Here is a 21,771-nt window from a genome sequence, read left to right as displayed (position 1 = left end):
GCGCCCTGCTTCGGGGGCCGCTCTTTCCTTGCTAGCTCTGATGAGCCCTGATAGGAAGACTGGAGAAGAGATACTCAAATATGAGAACAGACAGGGAGAGAAGAATTTCAGACAGAGAATTACAGGCTGAATGTTTCGATGTTGTCAAGATTTTCAGACGCTGAACACAATTACGTTCGAGGCTGCTACTACAGTAATCAGCACATAATATTTTCTTTTCAAAAGAGATGTGAAATTGTAGTCTTGAATGATGATGGGCTGGGGGATAATATGTGCCTTTCTCAGATGACGTAAGTGTTTTACTCGTCAGAAACACTAGGGGGAGTGGGATACACACTCACAAGTCCATCCTCGACAGTCTGTGCAGGCAGGCAGGCAGGCAGGCAGGCACACACACACACACACACACACACACACACACACACACACACACACACACACACACACACACACACACACACACACACACACACCCTGCCAATACCCGCCAACCAGTCTGCACATTTACACTCATAATGTCCCAGCAGCAGAGCTAATATGAAGTCCAAGCTTACACATCTGATAACACAGAAGACAGTGTGGAGTCCTTCAGAAAAAGTATATCTTTACTTCATCTCCCAACTGTAGTTGGCCTTTTTTTTCCCCCCATAGTATATTTAAATAGGGTTTGTGTGGCTTGGAGGAAAACAAAATTCATGCCAGTTCATTTTGAGATGCATCAAGATCTCTGACAGAATACCTTTGGCCGGGGAGAATGAAGGCAAGGGTGAAGATTGTGGAAATATTGACATTTACGAGAGCAAACTGAAGCCAGGTGAAAGCATTAGAGAAGGACATTTTTTTTAGAGCCATGTATGTGTGTGTGATCATGTTCACAAATGCATCGTGCATGGTTGGGTCCGTCTGTCTAGCAGTATCGGCTCACATATTGCCCCTGGCGGAGGGGTGTTGCTGCCTCTGTAGCGGGCTGACTGATGGTGAGTGGGTCTGGGTCCCAGCACTCTGGCAGTCTGATAAATCTCTGTTGTACAGTCTGCTGGAGTACACTAAAAATGTATGTACACTTTTCCAGGACCTACCTGTGAAGACATGATGACGTAGTGTAATGGCTTAGTGATTTAGAGTTGATGGAAAGATGGCACAAGTAGACATCTTAACTTGCCATGAGTGTTTATAGTCACTATTTATTATAGAGATTAAGGACTACGTATTATCCATACCATCCAACGATCTTTAAGTTTGTTATGTATCATTTACATACAGTATCTCAGAAGCTACTGTTTGATGAATCGTAAAGGATCATCCATGAATATTTGAAGGTTTTAGCTCCTTGAAGCTGCAATAATATATATGTTTTAGGGCTGTCAGCGTTAACGCGTTAATCGCGATGCGATTAAGGGCCGACGCAATGCGATTAATTTTTTTAAATCGCATTAATCGCATGCCGGCATTTATTAATTTATTTTACACTTCACTCGGCTTGCGTCATGCCTAACAGGCTACTATTTTGACCCTTTGCAGCACCGTTACTTATCATCAAGCTGCCACTTCCTTGTATCACATCCTGCTGCTGCAGGCTGCAGGCATGATGGAGAAACACAGCAGCAATGAAATCCTGAATGGCGCTTTTTATTTTCCAAAACTCCCAGACGGCTCGTACACAAGTCGAAAGCCATATGCATGTTGTATAAAGCCGAATTAAAATATCACCGAAGCACGTCAAGCTTGAGCTACCACCTACGGAGCTAAGCATAGTAGTACAGTTAACGTGATGCTAGACCACCGGCCCTCGGGGGGCGGGGGAGAGATGAATGTTCGGAAATAAGAGGTTGCTGTGGCCCGGCGTACAGGTTAGTTTGACCAGCGGGCAGCAGCGGTGGCCGGAGCGGGCAGAAGCAGCGGTCGTAGTGGGCAGCGGCCGGAGCGGGCGATCACCAGGGGACATCCTCAGCGGTGAAACACGAACGGGGGCTGGAGTATAACCTAGCCAGGTGGAAAGCTAACGCTAGCCGGCCACCTGTTCCATCAATCCTGCTTGCAAGTGTCCGCTCATTAGACAAAAACTGGACTACATCCAACTTCAACGAAACTCCCAACGCGAGTTCAGAGACTGCTGTGTTTTTGTTGTTGTGGAAACAACAGTGTACCAGACTATCCAGACTGTTTCTCTGTCGCCGGGTAAGAGTGGAGATGGGCTCTGTTAACATGGACTCGTGCAGAAATGAGCTGCTCATTAACCTGTGATCACTGGACGTCAGTGAGTAATCAACATTATTTAGGAGTTACTAAACACTATATTGACTCTAGTAAGGATAGGGATTTTTAGTTTTTTAGTTAGGTACTTGGAGGAATTGTGCAATAACGACAGATTCATACATTTGTCTTTTGTTTACAGTAAATAAATAATTACAAATCTTAAAATCAAGTTCATAAAGTAACTTTCTTTGCATTCATTTGATTCCCAATCAAGATACACTGGTAAAAATTGCTTTCGATTGATGTACTTAAAAACTGTTCTGAAATGCAAAATAATAGAATTTTAATATAAAATAAAATATGCGATTAATCGCGATTAACTATAGAACTTCAGCGATTAATCGCGATTAAAAAAAATTAATCGTTTGACAGCCCTAATATGTTTGTTTTTTACAAAAAAAAACACACTTTAAAGGAAACATGCATTGCAAACAAAAGTAAAGTGTTTCCATTATTGAACCCAAAAGTCTCACAAATTATGTCAACCTGTATCAAATACAAATCAATGTTTTAAGTAGTAGTTTTTTATTTTTTTATTTTTAAATTCTCACTAAATGGCTTGTTAGGATTTTTCTACAACATGAGAGAGTGATGCATCAGACTCCTGCATTGTTCATTTGCTCACTTGCCATGTGTTCATCATAAGTGTCTCAGACATCAATCATTTAATTTTGATTTTGACAAAACTTAAGGAAAATGATCTTACTGATGCACTCACAGCATTCAGAATTACCCTGATTGGCCCATTGGGGAACTACAATTACGGCTCAAAGCAAGGTGCCATATTTGTGACTGATTGGCCCACACAGGGTCTTCATCATTTGTGGAGGACAACATGCTTATTGTTGCCTTGTTGAAACATGTTTGGAAAGAAAGCCCTGCCCATGACGATGAAGTAACTGCTTATTTGTTCTTTTAGCCGTTGAGAATTCATCATCCAATGTAATCATTTGGGGTTTTAAGAGCTTACAGTAGATATGATTTTTTTTCCTGTCCACTGCAGGGAGTTCTTCAGCGTCTGGTGGGGTTGTTAGATTTTATTTCATGGCCAACCTCAGGGACCTCAAACATTTATACTGCCCCAGGGACAGAAGTGTGTAGCTGACTCCTGACCAGACAGAGGAGAGTATAGGCAGAGGGAGTACAGACAGGTCACAGTAGGTGAAAATAAAACAAGGTGGTCAGCAGATGACTGTGCATTGTCTTTGGCTGAATTCAAACTAAAAAGGAAAGGAAAATGTATGATGATTCACAATTATTTTAGAAATACGGCATCTGTTACTTTACAGCTTCTCTTCTCGTCATTCACACCTTTTATTTGTGCATTCTGTACTGAATGTAGTGTTAAGCATTATAGATAGAAAGCTACATAGACAATTTATCATAGTAATACCCTTTACTATTTCAACATTTTGGAAAATAAGCTTTCTTCATTGTTTCAGAGAGTTAGATACCAAGTCTATATCTGTCCAGTGAATCTGAAGCTACCTAATTTACACGTTTAATCTGCACAAAAAATTGTACAAGTGACAAGATGGCAGAAGGTTGTGGTCCATCAGGACCAAAACCTCACACCACAAAACCAGTTTCCTCCCCTCTGCAGACAGCCTTATTAACAAGGCCCCGGACCACCTTTGACATTGACTCACAACCCCCTGAAGAAAATAACCTTAAAGCATGAAATTGAGCTTTGGCTTTAGTTTACACTCCTATAATAAGAGTAAAAAACGTGAGTAACGCTGCCTGTTTAGATAGCTGGATTGATGATAATAAGAAGGTATCTTATCCGTCAGACTTTCGTGAGATGGACAACTGTAAAACGTGTTTGAAACGCCTCATGTGTCAAGGTCACTGTGACGTCAAGACTCCAGGAACAGCAAGGCTAGCTTTTTCCAGTCTTTAGCTTGGTAAAGCTAACCAGCTCTTGTCTCCAGATTTATACTTAACAGACAGATATGAGAATCAATCTTTTCCCGTAACTCTCAGCAAGAAAGCAAATAAGCATATTTCCAAAATGTCAATACAACAGCTTATTTTGCTTTATCTTCGCTGTTTTTCTGCAGTGTCTTGGGTCCAGCGTTGACTTTCAGAATTGGCCCCAACCCCAACAACGTGACCACTACCGATCTGGTTCAAGTTGCAAGTAAGAGCAGTTTATTTTTTTCTTCTTCTGTCACCTATCACATGATGATGCTGTCGATGACCTTCATTGCGATTCATCTCATTTGCACTAGCCAGACCACTCTGTCACCGCCTGTGCTTCAGTAAATGAGAACACAGATTAGTCTCTCCAGATACAGTAGATAGGCTGGTGTTCATCTTGTTCAGACAAACCCCCACCCCAAAGAAGATTATCAACAGTGTGCAATGACAGATGACCATCAATTACTGAGATGATGAGTCCGTCTACACACACACACACACACACACACACACACACACACACACACACACACACACACACACACACACAGTGTAATACAAAGTATTATGTCTAACAGGTTGAAACAGGTTTGCACCAGCCAATCAGTTAGAGTGTATACTCCTCTGTGCATGTGTGTGTGTGTGCGTGCGTACGAGCATGTGTGTGTGTGTGTGTGTGTGTGTGTGTGTGTGTGTGTGTGTGTGTGTTTGCCTGCATATATGCACTTGTTTGATGTAGACTGATGGAGAGCTGTCACCCACAGAAAGGAGAGTTGTCACTGTGCCTCCTCTCCCCTGTTCATTGTCTGCACTCTGATCTGCCTGGCATTGCTGTTGGTGTCTGTCTGTCTGTCTGTCTGTGTCTGTGTCTGTGTGTGTGTGTGTGTGTGTGTGTGTGTGTGTGTGTGTGTGTGTGTGTGTGTGTGTGTGTGTGTCAATGTCCTTGCTTTGGTCGGAAATGACTTTGAGAAGCACAGCAATACTCCCAACAGTCAATATCATCCAATATCACCCCACTGGAATCAACATGGTGGTGTTGTTATTGGCTGAAATGTGTTGCTGCTTCAGTTTTTCTACGCAGCGATATTTTTTGGCACCAACTCGTTTCCTATCAGGGACGTGCTGGATGATGGCTGATAATACAGATTTCCCGCAAGAAAGGTTGGGCCGGGGATTGAGCTTTGGTTCAGTGATTTTTGAGTGTGAGTTTTTGTGCGTGTGTGCATGTTGTGTTGGATTACAGTGTGTATCTGTATTTATCCCTCACCGTCATTCCACTTTTGAAACATTTGTTTAACAAAATGATTAAATGAGCAAATATTGCAGGTGCTACAGATATACCTCTCCTGCATGAGGTGTAATAATTATACTGTGTCATAACATCCTTCTTTCTTTTCCATTCATTTTCTACTTCTTCATGTCTTTTTTTACCCCCTCTTGTGTGACTGACTTTGATGAGGTGGCGTGTGGCGAGAGCTAATGACAGGCATGAGCAGGGCTGAAATGTCAGACCAAATGTTAAGTCAACATGATCATCAGCCTGACCTGTGGTGATGAATTATTTATACAGCCCACCTGAATAGTGATCTGTAAAAGGCGACAGAAGGAGCTTATCAAACTACTTCAGATGCATCGTTGTTGTCGTTCAATCCTGACTGACCCTGGGTTGCGCCTTTGAAATGTATTAAAAATGTAAAAATGGAGCTTGAAGATAGAAGAGTGGTTAAATCCTCTGTCTCTGGAGCTACATGTGTGCCCCCACTGAACATAGATCAAATCCAGCTGGAGCTTTATCTCCTGCGCCCCCCTCCTATCTTGTTACACCCCTCTATTTCCACCACAGTGTGAAGTGGAGTGGACTTTCCTCCCGATATTAAAAACAATGTGGAGTGAAACTCTACTTTTAGTGTTTCAAATAATTTTTTAGGCTATATTCCAACTCCAAATATGCGTGCATGACATTGAATTCAATACAGTATGACATTGGCCTAGTGATTTCACAGCGGTTACCAGGTTGTGGAGCAACAGCATGGTATAAGTGGAATCTGAAAATCAAACTGACACTTGCATGCAGTGGCCACCTGGGTAATCCTGGCTGACCAATGCCTTATGTGTGACTGTGCATAAATGGCGTGGCCTCTTAATGAACTCATCAAAAAACCCTGCTGTATTATCTGCTAAACCTGCTGCTGAGAGCTGGCACAGCATGCAGCATAGCACTCATAAAACAAAAAACAAAACAAAAAGTCTCGTAGAAAATTCTGTGAACATATTACTTTTTATAGCTTATTAATAACCATTAAGTAAGTAGATAGAATGTTTATTTATACAGCACCTTTCAAGAGCAGATGCCACAAAGTCGTTTGCAATAATTGGCAAAAAATCAAACAGACATGAAATGCAGACCTAAAGAAATGTGCTAAAAGTATAAAAAGTATCAAATAAAAAAATGCTAGGGACACAATGTTCCTCAGCTGGTAGAAACAGCAGTGAACCAAACAATTTACATGCTGGTCAAGCCTCAAATCCTTGTCCATAGACAAACCTAGATTATGGAGAGTAGATTTGACAGAAGGGGAAAGAAAACCAAGACTTTCTATCATCTTCGGGACAAAGCCAGCTGGGGCACAAATAATTCTGTTTTGTTAGCATTTAGCTATAGAAAAATTATCTGCAATTTAGTTTTTTTATAGAGTCGAGGCAATTTTGTAAAACAGACAGTTTTGCGACATTTGAGGCTTAAATGAGACATATAGTTGAATGTCGTCTGCATAGCAACGGTAGGAGATATCTTCATAATGACTTCAATCTGACCAACAGTTTAAAACCAGAAAAACAGCAAGTCCTTACATTTGAGAAGCTTAAAGCAATGAGTGTTGTGTCAAAAATGTGGTGGATACATATTTCTGTTGGAAAACTACCTGGATATATACACACACATACACATTGACATTGACTGTAAATGGCTGTGGTTTGTTTTTAACTGATCTACTTACATGCACACTGTACATTGTACAATCATATGCAACAATATATTAAACCTTTATTGGTGTTTCCTTGACTGTACTCTGCTGCATCTGAAGGAGGTTAATATGGCTCTGCTACATTATGCTGTCCATCTATCTGCCCATCAGTTCTATTTGATGTGTTCAATGCTCCATTGAAAAGAATAGACAAAGAGACTTGGTTGAAAGGCATGGACAGTATAGAGGAGATTTGATAACTCATTGAAAAGCATCTTTTGGGCAGCAGGTTCTTAGCGGCTATGTGGTGAAAGGCCTGCTGGGAGGTCTGATTGTATTAGTGGAGGTAGAGGCTCTTGTGTTCTGCTCAACTGGAAAACTGCAGGACAAAGAACCGGACTGCCTAATCCCTGCTCGGCTCCAAAACAAAAGAGAAAGCTGCTGCTTTATCAAAACTACAAGGCATTCTGTGTGTCCGTGTTTGTGTGCACGTGTGCGGATGTGTGAATGTTTGTGTGTGATTTTTGCAGCTGTGTTCATACTGTGCCAAGAAAATGATTTATTCAATATTTGATGAAGTGGCAGCCAAGCTGTTAAAACCAATGTTGAAACGTTTTATTTAGAACTCAACTTTTTTTGCCTTCTTACTTCCTCTCAATCTCAATGTGATTTCTAAACATGTAAATCACCTTCAGTTGGGGGAAATTAGATCTGCCAGAGTTGCTTTTGCTCACTGTAAAGCAAAGTTTTGTAGCCGATGATGGATTTGATCTACAACACCCTGTTTCTACATGTTTGTGCACTTCACAGCGAGTAGGTGGATTTATGTGTAGGAAGGGTGTTTTTGCTCAATGAAGTGTATATAATTATGTCCTGTCATTATTCTTTTAATTGACGATATAAATTTGTTTGGATAAATCATTTACCAGATTTGTGATGCATTTGTGTTCTACCACTTTTATTATAATTACACTTGTATTTATTTGATCAACAGGTTCTGTGAGTGTTTGATATTAAAATTGATGCCTGGTGACTTGGCCACTGTCTAACAACTGTGGTCAAGAAAGGCCAGGCCAAACACCATGAGTGAATAAATATGTAGGTGTTAAGAGAGGCTGGTAGGTGGGAGCTGGGTGAGGACACTCCTATTGTCTTGGCTGTCACGGCTGGGCGACCCCGGAGCCCCTCTGAGGCCCCAAAGGCCCCAGAGGCCAGGCCACAGCAATGAGTCCACCGGCCCCCAGGCCGTGAGAACCCCGGCCCTGGTCAATGAGTGCTGGGAGCCTGGGGACCCTGAGAGCAACTGACTGGGCCATCTGGAGCAGAGAGCAGAGACCCTGACACACGGCTGTCACCCGAGGGAGACACGCAGAGACGTAGTTGTAGACAATGTCTGCCCCCATGTTTCTGCCTCTGCTTCTGTCTCTCTCTCTCTCTCACACACACACACACACACACACACACACACACACACACACACACACACACACACACACACACACACACACACACACAAATATACGAAAATCGTCGAAAACTTTAAGAAAATGTATGCGTGTTTCATCCACTGCAGTTATAAGAATGTCAGGAGTTACATAGATACTAGTCTATATCCACGACGTTCCACTTCCGGGATTGCTCCAGTGCCGACGGAAATTCCACCGGATGTCACTCTTTTTGGCTGGATGTCCGTTACCTTCTGCTTTCTTTGTGTTGTAATTTTAAACTCCGGTCGATTTCTGAGGACTATGGTTAACTGCTCCTCAGATCTCTGCAGGGTAAATCCAGACAGCTAGCTAGACTATCTGTCCAATCTGAGTTTTCTGTTGCACGACTAAAACAACCTTTGAACATACACGTTCCACCAAAACAAGTTCCTTCCCGAGGCTATTTTGCAGCGGCAGCGTGGCTCCGTCTGGCGCTTAATGCCGTCCAAGACGATTGTGATTGGTTTGAAGAAATGTAAATAAACCAGAGCACGTTTTTCTCCCATCCCGGAATGCTGTGTGGACTAGCCAGTCCCTCCTTCGCAGCGCTGTGGAGGAAGGTCTAGAAATGTGAGACTATATAGATACAGATAAACAGTTGGTGGCGCTCCACACAGATCTGATGTTTTCATCTGCTCCAATTTGTTTGTCACTTCAGAGAAGCAGAAGCTCCAGCGGACATTTAAGTCTTCATGTACGTTGTGATGAACTCACATTCAGTTTCCATTGCACTTTGTCACATTTATTTCCACCTGAGCCAAGTGTAAAAATGTTTTTTGCAATATTTTGGTTGTCCACTCAGAAATTGAATATTTGCATAAAAAAGTGGATTCAAACGCACTTAATGAAAAGTTTTCCTGAAAGCAAAGAGAAGAGACTTTTATACTTTGTGGGCAGATGTGAAATGTACTCTGCCCACACTAAGTCTATTGTTTTGTTCTAAAAACATAAAAGAGCTAGCCTAAATATAACAGGGTTTCTTTTCTATCTTACTCCATGTGTCTATGCCTGATTCTGTCTGTCTGTCTATTCTCTATTCTTCTTTCTGGTACTCTTCCTGAGCGCACACACACACACACACACACACACACACACACACACACACACACACACACACACACACACACACACACACACACACACACACACACACACACACACACACACACACACACACACACACACACACACACACACACACACACACACACACACACACACACACACACACACACACACACACACACACACACACACACACACACACACACACACACACAGCCACACACACACACACACACACACACACACACACACACACACACACACACACTTGCAGACAACTCTAAAGTGAAAACACGGTAGCTGTGGCTGCATAATGGTGCTAGCTTCCATTTGAGTGGTGAGTGGTAGTCTTTTCCAGCTGAGCAGATTAGCATAGATCTCCCACGCAGACAGAGTTGACCTTCACTCTGGCAAACACTTGTCAAAATGTCAACGATAATTACCTGCTCTCTTCGCAAACAGCACGATGGTTTATCCACCTGCATCTCAGGCATGGAGGACGTATCTGTAGTGCTATGGCTGCCTGTTTTCGGACATACACTGTTTGTAAAGGTAATATAAGCCACAGGGATTCCGATGTAACACAGGTGTGTGTCAGGTTTATGCTTGATATCGAAATATTTACCATTCAACAAGTGGCTAGAGGCTGAAGAAATAAGTGTGGATTGCAATTTCTGAATGTTGCCACCACTTTCAATATGCTCATGTCAAGACACAGCGGTCATATGACTGAAATGAAATTAGTTTTGTCAGCTTGGGTTTACAGAATCAAGAAACCTGTTTTTTTTCTTTTTATACAACAGAACTCGGTGCTGTCTGTGTTGGATGCCTGATTGTCTGTGTTCATGCCTTAACATCTGTATCAATGAGCGTAGAGGTCAGAAAACAACCGACTTCTCTCCCTCCCTCTTCCTCCCTCTTCCCCTCTTCCCCCTCTCTCCCTGGGCACTCTCCTCCTCATCACTGACTGCCCTCTCTGGTTGAGTGCTTGAATGTACTCAGTTCGGTGATCAAAGTCTTCCACAGTCTCTTCTCCTCCATCGCCCCTGGCTCTGTGTATTTGTATGTGTGCGTGTGTGTGTGTGTGTGTGTGTGTGTGTGTGTGTGTGTGTGAGTGAGTGTGGGAAAGTGTGTAAAAGTGTGTCATCAAGCTACAAGCCCAGCTCTCAGTCTAAACCGTCAGTCTCACTATGTTCTTTCAGTCTCAGTTGTACTCTGCCAGGCTCCCTCCCTTGCATCATCTTCTTGTCTGCTAGAGGGCACACACACACACACACACACACACACACACACACACACACACACACACACACACACACACACACACACACACACACACACACACATACATATACAAACATAAATGCATGATGATGCTTATTTGATATGACACTTCTCACTTTTCTGTCTTCCTTAACATTTATGCCTCGCTGATCTCAGTAACTTCTGCTGTCTGTCAGTTGCAATAGGTAAACTGCAATTTGTTTACTCTACACATGCATGCATGTGTGTGTGTGTGTGTGTGCATGTGTGTTTGCTTTCTGCAGGATGCCAGATAACCAGAGTGTTATGAGTCATAGAAAACCGCATAATATTGCTGCTTTGTTTTGGTTAAAACTTTCTTCTCTAACAGGGCGTAAGATGTCTTTTTAATTTCAAGGTCACAGTGCTTCATCCTCATTTTTTGTTGTTTTTACTTCTCTTATAGTGCCTCCAGAAAGAGAACATATCTCAAATTGTCTAAGACAGCTATTAAAAATGTTTTAACAGGGCATTCTAGCATTGGAAAATCAGTCTAAAACATGCAGTTTTTATCCTTGTCCCTGACCCAGAAACTCTGTGCTCGTCTCACAGAAAAAGGTGTGGAAATGTTTGCTATTGTGTTGAGGAGCCAAGAATGTCCCAACTAATGAATTGAGCTGTGTCTTACACTTCCCTTTATCCTGTTTATCCTTTTCAGTTGTGCTCTTTCCCGTTCTCAATGCTCTCTTGCTCTTCGTTATTCCGCTCTCCTTTCCTTCAGTATTATCCCTGCACCTCACTGTAGGGTCAGGGCTGCACCACTCCTGTAAACATATTTACTGTGTCAACATTGCTGTTGCGAAGCAGCTGAAGACAGTAACAGGTGCCTGTCAACAGCCGGCCAGATCTCTAGTGCATTAAAGGATCTTTGCTGTAGATGAGGATTAGTGTCGCCTGGCATTGTTTGTTTGCTAATTCCATCTCCAAGGTATTTGGAGAAAATAGGCATGAATAATTGAAAGTGATTTCTAGTGGACGAAACGAAGCTATCAGCGAATGGAGGGAGATTAATGAGTAGGGGGTGAAAAGCAACGCAAATTGGAACAACGGAGCAACCTTTCTCAGACACCTGGAGAGACCCTGAGTTTGTAAACAAAAACTGAATATACATTGTTTCATTAGGGGGGGGGCATTGAGATGATATGGAAGACATGGATTAAGAAAGGAACACAGCAATATGTTTGTGAAGTGTGTCAAAGCATGACGCCGTGGTATTAAGGTACTTTCTCAATTGCCAATACTAAGGATTTTTAAATTGAACACAACACAATGCCTGTCCTAAAATGTGTTTTGACAGAAAATCCAACTTTCTGACAAGGTTATGAATATGTTTATACTGGTGTCTAAACCCACACTAAACACTTTCCATCAGTAGGTGTTTGTTCTTGAAGGAAGATGACAGCAGATTTTAATTTTAAATCTTACTTTTAACTTTTAAGCTTTTAAGAGTGTGGCACACACATCATAATTCTGCAACATTAGCAGTCCATATTCACCTATGCAGACCACACTATCGCTGAATCTGTCCCCATATTAACAAAACTGTAAACTTGGTGGCAGAGCCTTTTCCTGTCATGTACTTTGTGGCCACTTGGATTAAGCTACTGGCATGTCTTCTTCTCTGATTGTTGATTGTATTCATCAATGTGATGAACCATCTTGATTTGTCAGGTATTTAATTCACTGGATTAGTCAAAAACAGACACTTCATTTTTAGTTTTTCCCAGAAAACGTACTATATCCTAATAGATATCAGTATTGCAATATATAATTTACATACATATGCATAATAGAGGATTTTGTCATATTATACATGTATTGGACTAAGATATTCCTTGTTTTGAAGATAATATTCATTTGCACAGAGTGTACAAAACTAATGAATATGTGTATTTGTTTGGTACAAACAGTTCCAGTTTGCAGGGACTCGTCATAATGTGACTCCAAATGGTCATAATTGTTCTTCTCTGGATTGGAGCCAAAGTGTTGATAATGCGATTTTTATCTAGGACTTTACCATGATCTCATTTCCAGCTGAGCCAAGTATGACGACTGGCAACAACACATTTTCTCACACGTGGTGGTGAACATAATAGCACAATGGCTCACTAGCTTAATGTTTTATGAACTGACAAAACGGCACACTTTGCTACAAAGTCATAATGAGACTCTGAGATAGTCATACATCAGAGTTTTCTTTCTGCATCTAAACAGAATGTGCTAAAGTAAAATTACAGAATGTTTTTGTATTCCATCTATGCTGCTCACAAAGACCAGAAAATGTAGATTATTTGCTTTCAAAAACTTTCCAGATCCCTCTGTCTGAAGCCACATTTGGGATATTTATGTTTTTGTATTCTCTTAGAGGTTTTGTCGCGACAAAAGCAGGAGCTGAAGAAGCTGTCTGACCATAGACAGTGAATACTTGTGGGTCTGAGTACCATGTTGAGCAGAAAATCCAACCTCTTCGATTCTGCCACCAGCAGTACTCTCTTATTCCCCTTTTGCTTCATCTCGACCCCTCCTCCACTCCTCATCTCTATGTTCCCTCCATCCCTAATCTTCCATGCCTGTACCCACAGTGAAGAGACCATGTACTGATGGCCCTCATGTCGAGAACAGCAGGCACTTGTGCGTCGTGTTTGTTGTGTGCACAGTGGTTTGTATACTTGATGGGTGCTACTTCATGAGGCAGCAGATACAAACAGCTATGCAAATGAGCTTCTTTCCATCTCCTGCTACTGCATGAGTCATAATTCAATAAAAGAAAAGCATTGAAACATTTCCCATTATAATGAACTAAAGGTTTTTGACTTAGGCTTTATGTTCCTGTTTGTCTGGGAATGATGCTTTCATCCAAAGTAACTTGCAGCTAGAGCACATTACGTTTTACTGAACATAAGTCTTTCCTACTTCATATACTTTCTAAAAAGTAAAAATCTGTTTCATGAAACAAGACAATGCAGATCTCTGTTTTAGTATCAGGACATTTGCTGCCTGATTTACCCCATTTCTTGAAATGGATGAAATTGCCTCAACCCATTAGCAGACATTTAACTTAAGATAATTCATTTTTAGGACTCAATAATAGTCCGAATGACTTGTAAGGTTAAGAATATGTCTTTATGTCTGACATTTAGAGACGCATTAAAGTTAAATTAAAAACGCAATTTTCCTCAATTTTCCTTTCTTCAAACAAAAACTCTGTCTCATTCTCAATGTCTCCGTAGGAAGAAATCTTTGGTATGTGTAACATGTAACCAAGTGTTGTGGCGCTTATTCTCGAAGGCTTCTCCTCGATCTACCGTGGCTTGGATTCTACTTCATTTGTACGCATTTGTACACATAGTGGCTTTAGGTTTTATAGGGTTTTTATTAATCTCTTTCTAATGGAAATGCAACAACATTTTCCTGGTTGTTGAAATACAGCAGCCAGTATGTGACACAATAAATTAAGTTACATTTAGAAAGGAGTAAACTTGCTAACAAGAGCAGAAATCCAAAAGAAAAATCATTTAAGCAGCCTAAAGAACTCTGGAGATGTATTAAATGTGTGTGACTTGACAGAAACGTTTTTTTCCACCTCAAAGCTGAAAGAAAAGCAGCAAATCCACACATAGAAGCTGGAAAGAGAATGTTTAACAACTTACTTGAAAAAAAGACAATCGATTAACACAATAGTTTTGATTATTTTTCGGCCTTTCATCTGATTTATTACTCATGTCTACACTACAACCTCTCTCTGTCTTTTCTAAACCAGCTGCAAAACATTTGATATAATCAAGAGTGACTAATCTGCAATTCCATAAACTCTTCATAATGAGGTTAAAGATGTACACTGAAGAGATATATATTGAGATATATATTGTTTGTTGAATATGGCTGTTAATGGACTTGTGTGTGTATCAAAGAGGCGGCAGAGATGACACTTAAAGTGCTTGAAACCACAAAGGGTTGGTACAAAACAAAGCGAGATGGCCATACATTTGCTGCATGATGTAGTCTTTCCAGGTGTGTGTGATTGTGTGTGTGTGTGTGTGTGTGTGTGTGTGTGTGTGTGTGTGTGTGTTTCTACAGTATATCACTGTCTGAGCTCATGTGTTTGTATCTGTGTTTTTCCTCTTAATGGTACATCCGCTCTAAATTGGCCCCTGAATGCAATGCGCTCTGTCAGTGGTTTTGTGAGTTACAAGTGTAGAGAAACAAAGAGAGCCAGGGAGCTTCAAAGCGGGTGGGTGACATTTTAGGCTTTCCATCTTCAAAGCACTATTTGCTTTTGTAGTTCCTCTTTGAGAATAATTATTTAATTTTTTTCCCTAAAGGATTACAGCTGTCTGAAAACAATTTGAGGGCCATTTCGTAACAAGGATACACAATGAGCTGTCATTGTTTTTGAAACACATTTATTTCCCTATTATTTGCTATTATGCATAATTTTAATAAAAAATGTATGAAACCTATAGTACACTATATCACAGTGTTATTCCATATTGGCAGCTATTGACAGTGAATTGATCATTGATCCCGAGCCACCTGGTGAGTGTCTCCAGATGGGAAAGATGTGAAATCCACCATGTCCCCTCATTTTCATTCACCTCTCTTCCTCTTGTCTCTGTCTCCCATCCCCCTCATCTAAGTGCCTCTCTATAATTCATGTCCAGGTGCAGCACCAGCTTTCTTTGGCATGGTGCTTATTAGAAAAAAAGAAAGATGTTCAATTTTCACTTCCTTTGTGCATCTCTCTTTACCTGTTTGTGTTCTTGTGGCCCACTTTTGCCCCCTTTTTCCTGTAATGCAGATTGTGGTGTCCCTGAAATTAAGGCGAGTCACAGCTACGACTAACCGCTGGCTCCGTCTTCATGTGGATTTAGATGTTATGGTTTGTGTTGAGTCTGAAAGATGTGTTTGTTGTTGCCTTCGGGTTTGTGCACCACATAAACATAAAACAGCGTGGTAAAGAAACATTTATCCCCAACTGGCTGAAAATAATAATGTAAATAATTTCCAAATCTGGTGGGGGGTTTTTCTTGATTTTGGCTGTAACGAGCTGATTTTTTTCGGACATTATAAGAAGCATGAATGCCAAGATATATCCACGGCACAGCTGTATTTACGTGCAGCTTCTGTGCGTCTTGTCAAGCAAAAAGCATGAACCCTCTACTGACGGTAAAGCTGTGGGAGTGACTGAACTCTAGAGGTGGATATCTATATTGCAAAGTGACATCTACGGTATAATGCACTATTGTGGCCTGGAGAGATGTAGATTGCATTGCTATCTTTACTTTTATCAGATGAGACATGCTGCAGGTTTGTATTTTTTATTATTCATTATTTTCGTGCCACTTTCTTCAATATTTATTTGTGTATATATGATACAACAAGGGTTGAACAATTTGATTCAAGGAAAATATAGATTGGGCAGATTGTTAAAGTAGGGAGAGTTTAATTTTGCTGTATGGCCAACTCACAAAATGTTTTTGATGTCAGTAGTTTAAAAAAGCTGATTATATTGTAGCAGCAAATTACCCAAACTTGTCTGCTGTAGAATTATTGAATGATTCTGCAAAACCTCTAATTATGTTTCAGTGATGAAATTTTACATCTGATCTTTTTAAAATACCTGTGCATGGCAACTACAGTATAGTTACAGTAAGTTTAGGGAAAGATTGTGGTTACGGCCAGTAAACTGTGGGTAAGGTAATGTTATAATAGTTAGAGTTAACTACCTAAAACACTACAGGGCGCAGTAGTTCTTGCATTGGCAGCGACTGTTTTCACACCTCTACAGATTTTGTTTTGGTGGTACAGGCAATAATACAGTGTTAACCTCTGTAATATATAAATTCAGGCACATTTCCTTATTTCCCACAGTAGGACCCTGGCTCTATGAGCCACGCTCCAACTGTGTTTGTGTGTGTGTGTTTGTGTGTTTGTGCGTGCGTGCGTGCGTGCGTGCGTGCGTGCGTGCGTGCGTGCGTGTGTGCGTGCATGCGTGTGTTAGGTCGTCACTAATCCCCCTTAACAATATGCATACCCTTGCCGTGCACCCATCTGAAAGAGAAAGAAAGTATAGAAGGAAGAAAGAAAGAAAATACAATGAATTATGGATATGTTTTAACAGGGATATTGCTCCCTGGCCTCCTCACTGTTTTTCATTTCTTTCCTCCTCCTTCTCTCCCCCTGTCTCTCTCTTTCTCTCTGTGTCCTCTGCCTCCTCTTAAATCGATACGGGCTGGCGGTCATGGGTCAGTGGCCAGTATGCATCAGGCTGGACTGCAACAGAGGAGTGCTGTGTCTCCCAGGGCTCTCTGTGGAGGTGATAACTCGTTCCTATCTCAAACCACTCTTAAAGGCTTTCAATTTAACTTCAATATCCACCTAAGATTGACTTGGGATGACACAAAGGAAAGGAAAATATATATGATAATTTTTTTCCAGAATGAAAGCGAGCATGCCTAAATACCTGCTATGTCTTTGCATAGATTGAAAGGGCTGTACATCTGGCCTATACACTATACATTGTGGATTATGTTGTTTAAAGTCTTCCCTACAAAGATTTATTTTAATTGACCCTTCCCTGCTTAGATAGCCTACTGTTATAGCCTATGCCTGTCAAGCTTGTTCTTGCACAGTAGCATCACATAATACAGATACAATAGCAACAGTGGCATTTTCAAAACAATGAGCCCTTGGTTGCAGACAAAGGTAGACAATAGCAGGCTTCTCAGCCAGTTTGAAATAACTGTCGCTAGCAGATTTTGTCAGCTGTAGCTAGCTTGCTTGTTAAGCTAATGTTAGCTTCATGAGTTGGTTGAAAACGGCACCTCCAGCTGACTTTTTTTTGTTGGACTTTTTTGATGTTTCCAGCTCACTCGTTTTACAATGTGAACTCTGGAAAAGGGTCTTGAATAGGCACTTGGTGGATATATACATGATAGCATGCTAAAAGACTCAAGCTTAAGTTATATGTTCCTAGCAAACCATGTTTAGCTGCTTAGCTTACATGGGAATCTTGTCTTGGATATACCAGACAGATGTTAGATTTATGCTTCACTGTTTGTATTTTCAAACAGTGTATTTTTACTTTTATCTTACAAGAGTAAAAAGGCTTTTATAATGATTTGTTAATAATTTGTTTGTTGTTTTGCTAACCGATTTGTTAGGTAGCATCCAAACAGTGGAGAAATACTACGGGGCCTTTTTTAAACAAACTGTAAGTGCACACAATGTAGAATGGAATGCTCAGCCAGGCATCTTGATTTTTGCTGCTTATGTTAGAATTATGTTTAATTAATTCCTTATGCTTTAGCTCTTGTATTTTTGGTTTTGGAGAGGGGTGAAAAAAGAATCCACTAACCAAACTCTTTACTGATTATCTCTCTTACTACAGCCCCATCTACACCGCTTCAACATGCAGAGAAATCTTACAAAAAGCATGACAAAAAATCAGCGTAAAACCAGAAACAAAGCGGCTATATATTATAAGTGGCCTGATATCTTTCTTGAGAATATAAGCAATTCTAAACTGCAGTTTATGTGCATCACAGCGGTGTGTATGTGTCTAGCCACAGGCTTCCTTACACTCCAAGTCCAATTACCTGTGTTAAGGCCACATCTGAGATGGGGGATTACGGCATATTATTCTCACACAAACAACAGTCTTTCTGCCCACCAACCTGCAGGCAGCCAGACACAGGCAACCGAGAAAGGTGTGAGAGGTGTTACATTAGCACCTGGATGTGCGAATAGCAGAGTAGTGACCTTTTACCGTTGACTGATACACTACCTGGAAAACTTGTTCACCTCCTGTGGATTCTTCCTCTGTCCTCAACTCTTCTCGATTTCTTTCCGCCCCTGCATCTCTTTGTGTCTTTCTTTGTCTGTTTTTTTTTCCGTGTCTTAAACCGAGCTTTCATTTCTTCCTCCATTTTCTCTGCTGTATCTATTGAATCGCTCTCAACAGAACCATAGCCTGTCTCAATTTCTCTCTCAGTTTTTGACAATTGATACTTTTACCAAAGGTTAGTCAAGATGTCGCCTCTGTCTCTTGACTTGACGCCACTTGAAATTTTCTTGTGATGCAAAATGCTCCTCAAGGCACCCCAAAAATGCCCTGAAAATACTTCCCACACACAAAAACACCTATACTAACAGTAACAATTCTCAAGACATAATGTCACATCCGTCTATTTTATTTGTTTCATGTAGCAGCTTTCCATGCCTGTACAAATCACTGTGCCTGAACATTCGTGAGACACACAATTTCCTTTAAGTCACCTGCCAGGGGCTCTAATTAGACTGATAAGCAGTGCAACTGAAATCAGCTCTTCCTGGTAATCAGCCCCACGGAGCCCAGACAGACGGCTAAATGAGGAGGAGATGAGCCATGCAGCCCAACAGGTGTCCTTAAAAAGACAGGGAGGTGTGCTTATACAGTGTTGTCTTTTCCCCTCTCTTAACTACTTGAGCTTGGAACATATAGAGATATTCTGCAGTTATTTACAATATGAATGCTGAAAAAAGCAGTGTTTCGGCACTTCTGTGGTGTGTAGATTTAGTCATCATGCTGTGACTCTGAATCGCTGCCTCACTTTTAAAAGGAATTGTGTGAGAAACTGCAGTAAGATGATTGATTTAGAGGAGGGGGAGGGGTGATCTACAATCGCAAACACACTAGTCAAACTGTGTATTTAGATTTTTGAATTGCATCCCATCCTGAATAAAATCTTCTCTTTAGAGTTGCAGCTGCTCTGCTTTAGTCATATAATAATGATGATTATATTTTGTCCTGAAGCAAAATAGCAATAAAAAAGAGCCCAGTGACACATCAGGCAGGCTGAATACAAAATGATATCAGAACTAATAAAATCTCCAAAGGGAAATGTCATATTTGTCATTTTGACACCTGCGTGAGACTGCTGTGTTACACTTTCATTTTACACCCACTACTCCCAGCTGTACACAGGAAGGCACCACGGCGAGATTAACACTGAGATCTGAGGAGCAGCCAGGATGCTTCACAGATACAGAGAGAGGAAGGCAGATGGGATGGAGCTCTAGGTTACTTTATCCACTCTCCGAGGAAAGATGTCCACCTCACTGTAGACGTGGTTCGAGGGATTGACTTAGAGGCTGCTGACAACAAATGTGTTCGCTTTTACATTATCCTCCTCTAACTGAAAGCATCTTGAATACCTCAGTTAAAAAAAGAGCTTCAGAAATGTAATTTAAAATACTCAGGCAGTGCATTAGTTGGAACTGGAAGGCTAAAATTGTTTGAAAAGAGACAAAACAGAAGCTTTGTAATCAATGCATCTTTCAAGTGTATTTTGATACAGTTGTTTTGATGAGTTTAGCAGCTCAGCACATTGTTGGTCTGATTCAGGATCTATTTTGGATTGCGTTAGAAAATGGTGGCATCTTTTACTGAGTCATACTGTCGCATTTATTCACTTTGAGTGCAGTCCATCTTGAAATAAAAAGATTACGGAAAAATTGTTATTTCAAATGGAGCTGAAACGATTAGTCCATTAATTGTTAAAAATGAATAAGCTACTATTTACTATTCAATATTTATAAATTGTTTAAGTCATAATTCAAGCTCCCTGGTCCCAGCTTCTCAGTTGCGAGATTTTTGTCTTAAGTAATAGTAAAGTGAATAGCTTCAGGTTTTGGATTGATAGTCTGAAAAAATGGGCATTTTGAAGACATTAGTGTTTTTGAAGGCAGTTAAGTGATTCATTGATGCATGAAGAATATAATTGACAGTTTAATTGACAATGAAAATGATTGGTAGTTGCAGGCCTAATTTCAAATTTCAACACATTCATGACAGTTGTGGCAGAGTGTATGTAAATTTAGTTTTTCCCAATTTATGACCACAACAGACATGATGATGTTTCATTAACAGTGAGGCACTGTTGAGATAGTCTTTAAACAATGTAGAGATACAGACATGAATCCAACTGTGGAAGTTGATGATCATACTACAGTATACAACTACTTCTTTTTAAACAGCACCGCGCAGTCAAAAGTTTACTAAAAGAACAAGGAGACACGAATAATACCTCAAGAAATAGAGACATTAAATCCTCACAAACAAAACATGTTAGCTAATATTTTAGCCAAGAAATTGGATTTAATCTGGTTAAAACAGTTAAACTAACTGTATTTATCCGCAATATTTTTCTGTTTTTGTGTTTTTTGGAACATACATAAAGTCTGTCATGATTTCGAGGCTATTGACATTTTTGGGCATTATATTTGCAGCAATTTAAGAATGATAAATATTTTTGTATATTCATTAAAATGCTGTTTCTTCTCAGCCTGCACAAGTGCACTACTTCTTGGATTGTTCTTGGATTAGTATGTTACAGTTGGTAACTCGTATTGCACCTGGGTCTTATCGATATATATAACTGTAATTCTGAGCATTACTCAAGAGTTTGGGAATTTTAGGTGGTTGTATGAAATTTTGTGTTTTTGTGGTTCACAACTAAAAATGTCTGTTAAGCAGTTGTAAAGAAGTTAACCATCAGCAAACCTCGGTCTCTTGCTTTGGTTAAACAGCTGCACATCATGTTATGGTGGATTCATCATGGTAACAATTTAATGTTTCATGGTGGTAATTGTCTTCGGTCACAAATCGGTGTCCTTGGGCCGAACATATGCTTTGGTAAACATACTGCATGTGTAAATGTTTTCAGTTATCTATAGATTGTTTGATGATTGATCCTGTTTTCAGATCAAATCCACTCGATTATCGTCAGAGCCCA

The 21,771-nt window shown here is 40.5% G+C and overlaps 1 protein-coding gene across 1 annotated transcript in view; it reads left to right on the top strand.

Moving 5' to 3' along the window:
- Positions 1 to 21,771, top strand: part of ptprn2 (protein tyrosine phosphatase receptor type N2) — a 130,722-nt gene that overhangs the window by 43,427 nt on the left and 65,524 nt on the right. The window contains exon 10 of the mRNA XM_078280574.1: positions 4,320 to 4,399. Coding sequence (XP_078136700.1) covers positions 4,320 to 4,399 — 80 coding nt within the window. The remainder of the gene's footprint in view (positions 1 to 4,319; positions 4,400 to 21,771) is intronic.

The sequence above is a fragment of the Sander vitreus genome, chromosome 22 (genome assembly GCF_031162955.1).
Source record: "Sander vitreus isolate 19-12246 chromosome 22, sanVit1, whole genome shotgun sequence".
Lineage (NCBI taxonomy): Eukaryota > Metazoa > Chordata > Actinopteri > Perciformes > Percidae > Sander > Sander vitreus.
The sequence above is the reverse complement of the archived record's forward strand: the minus strand, read 5'-3'. Positions and strand labels throughout refer to the sequence as shown.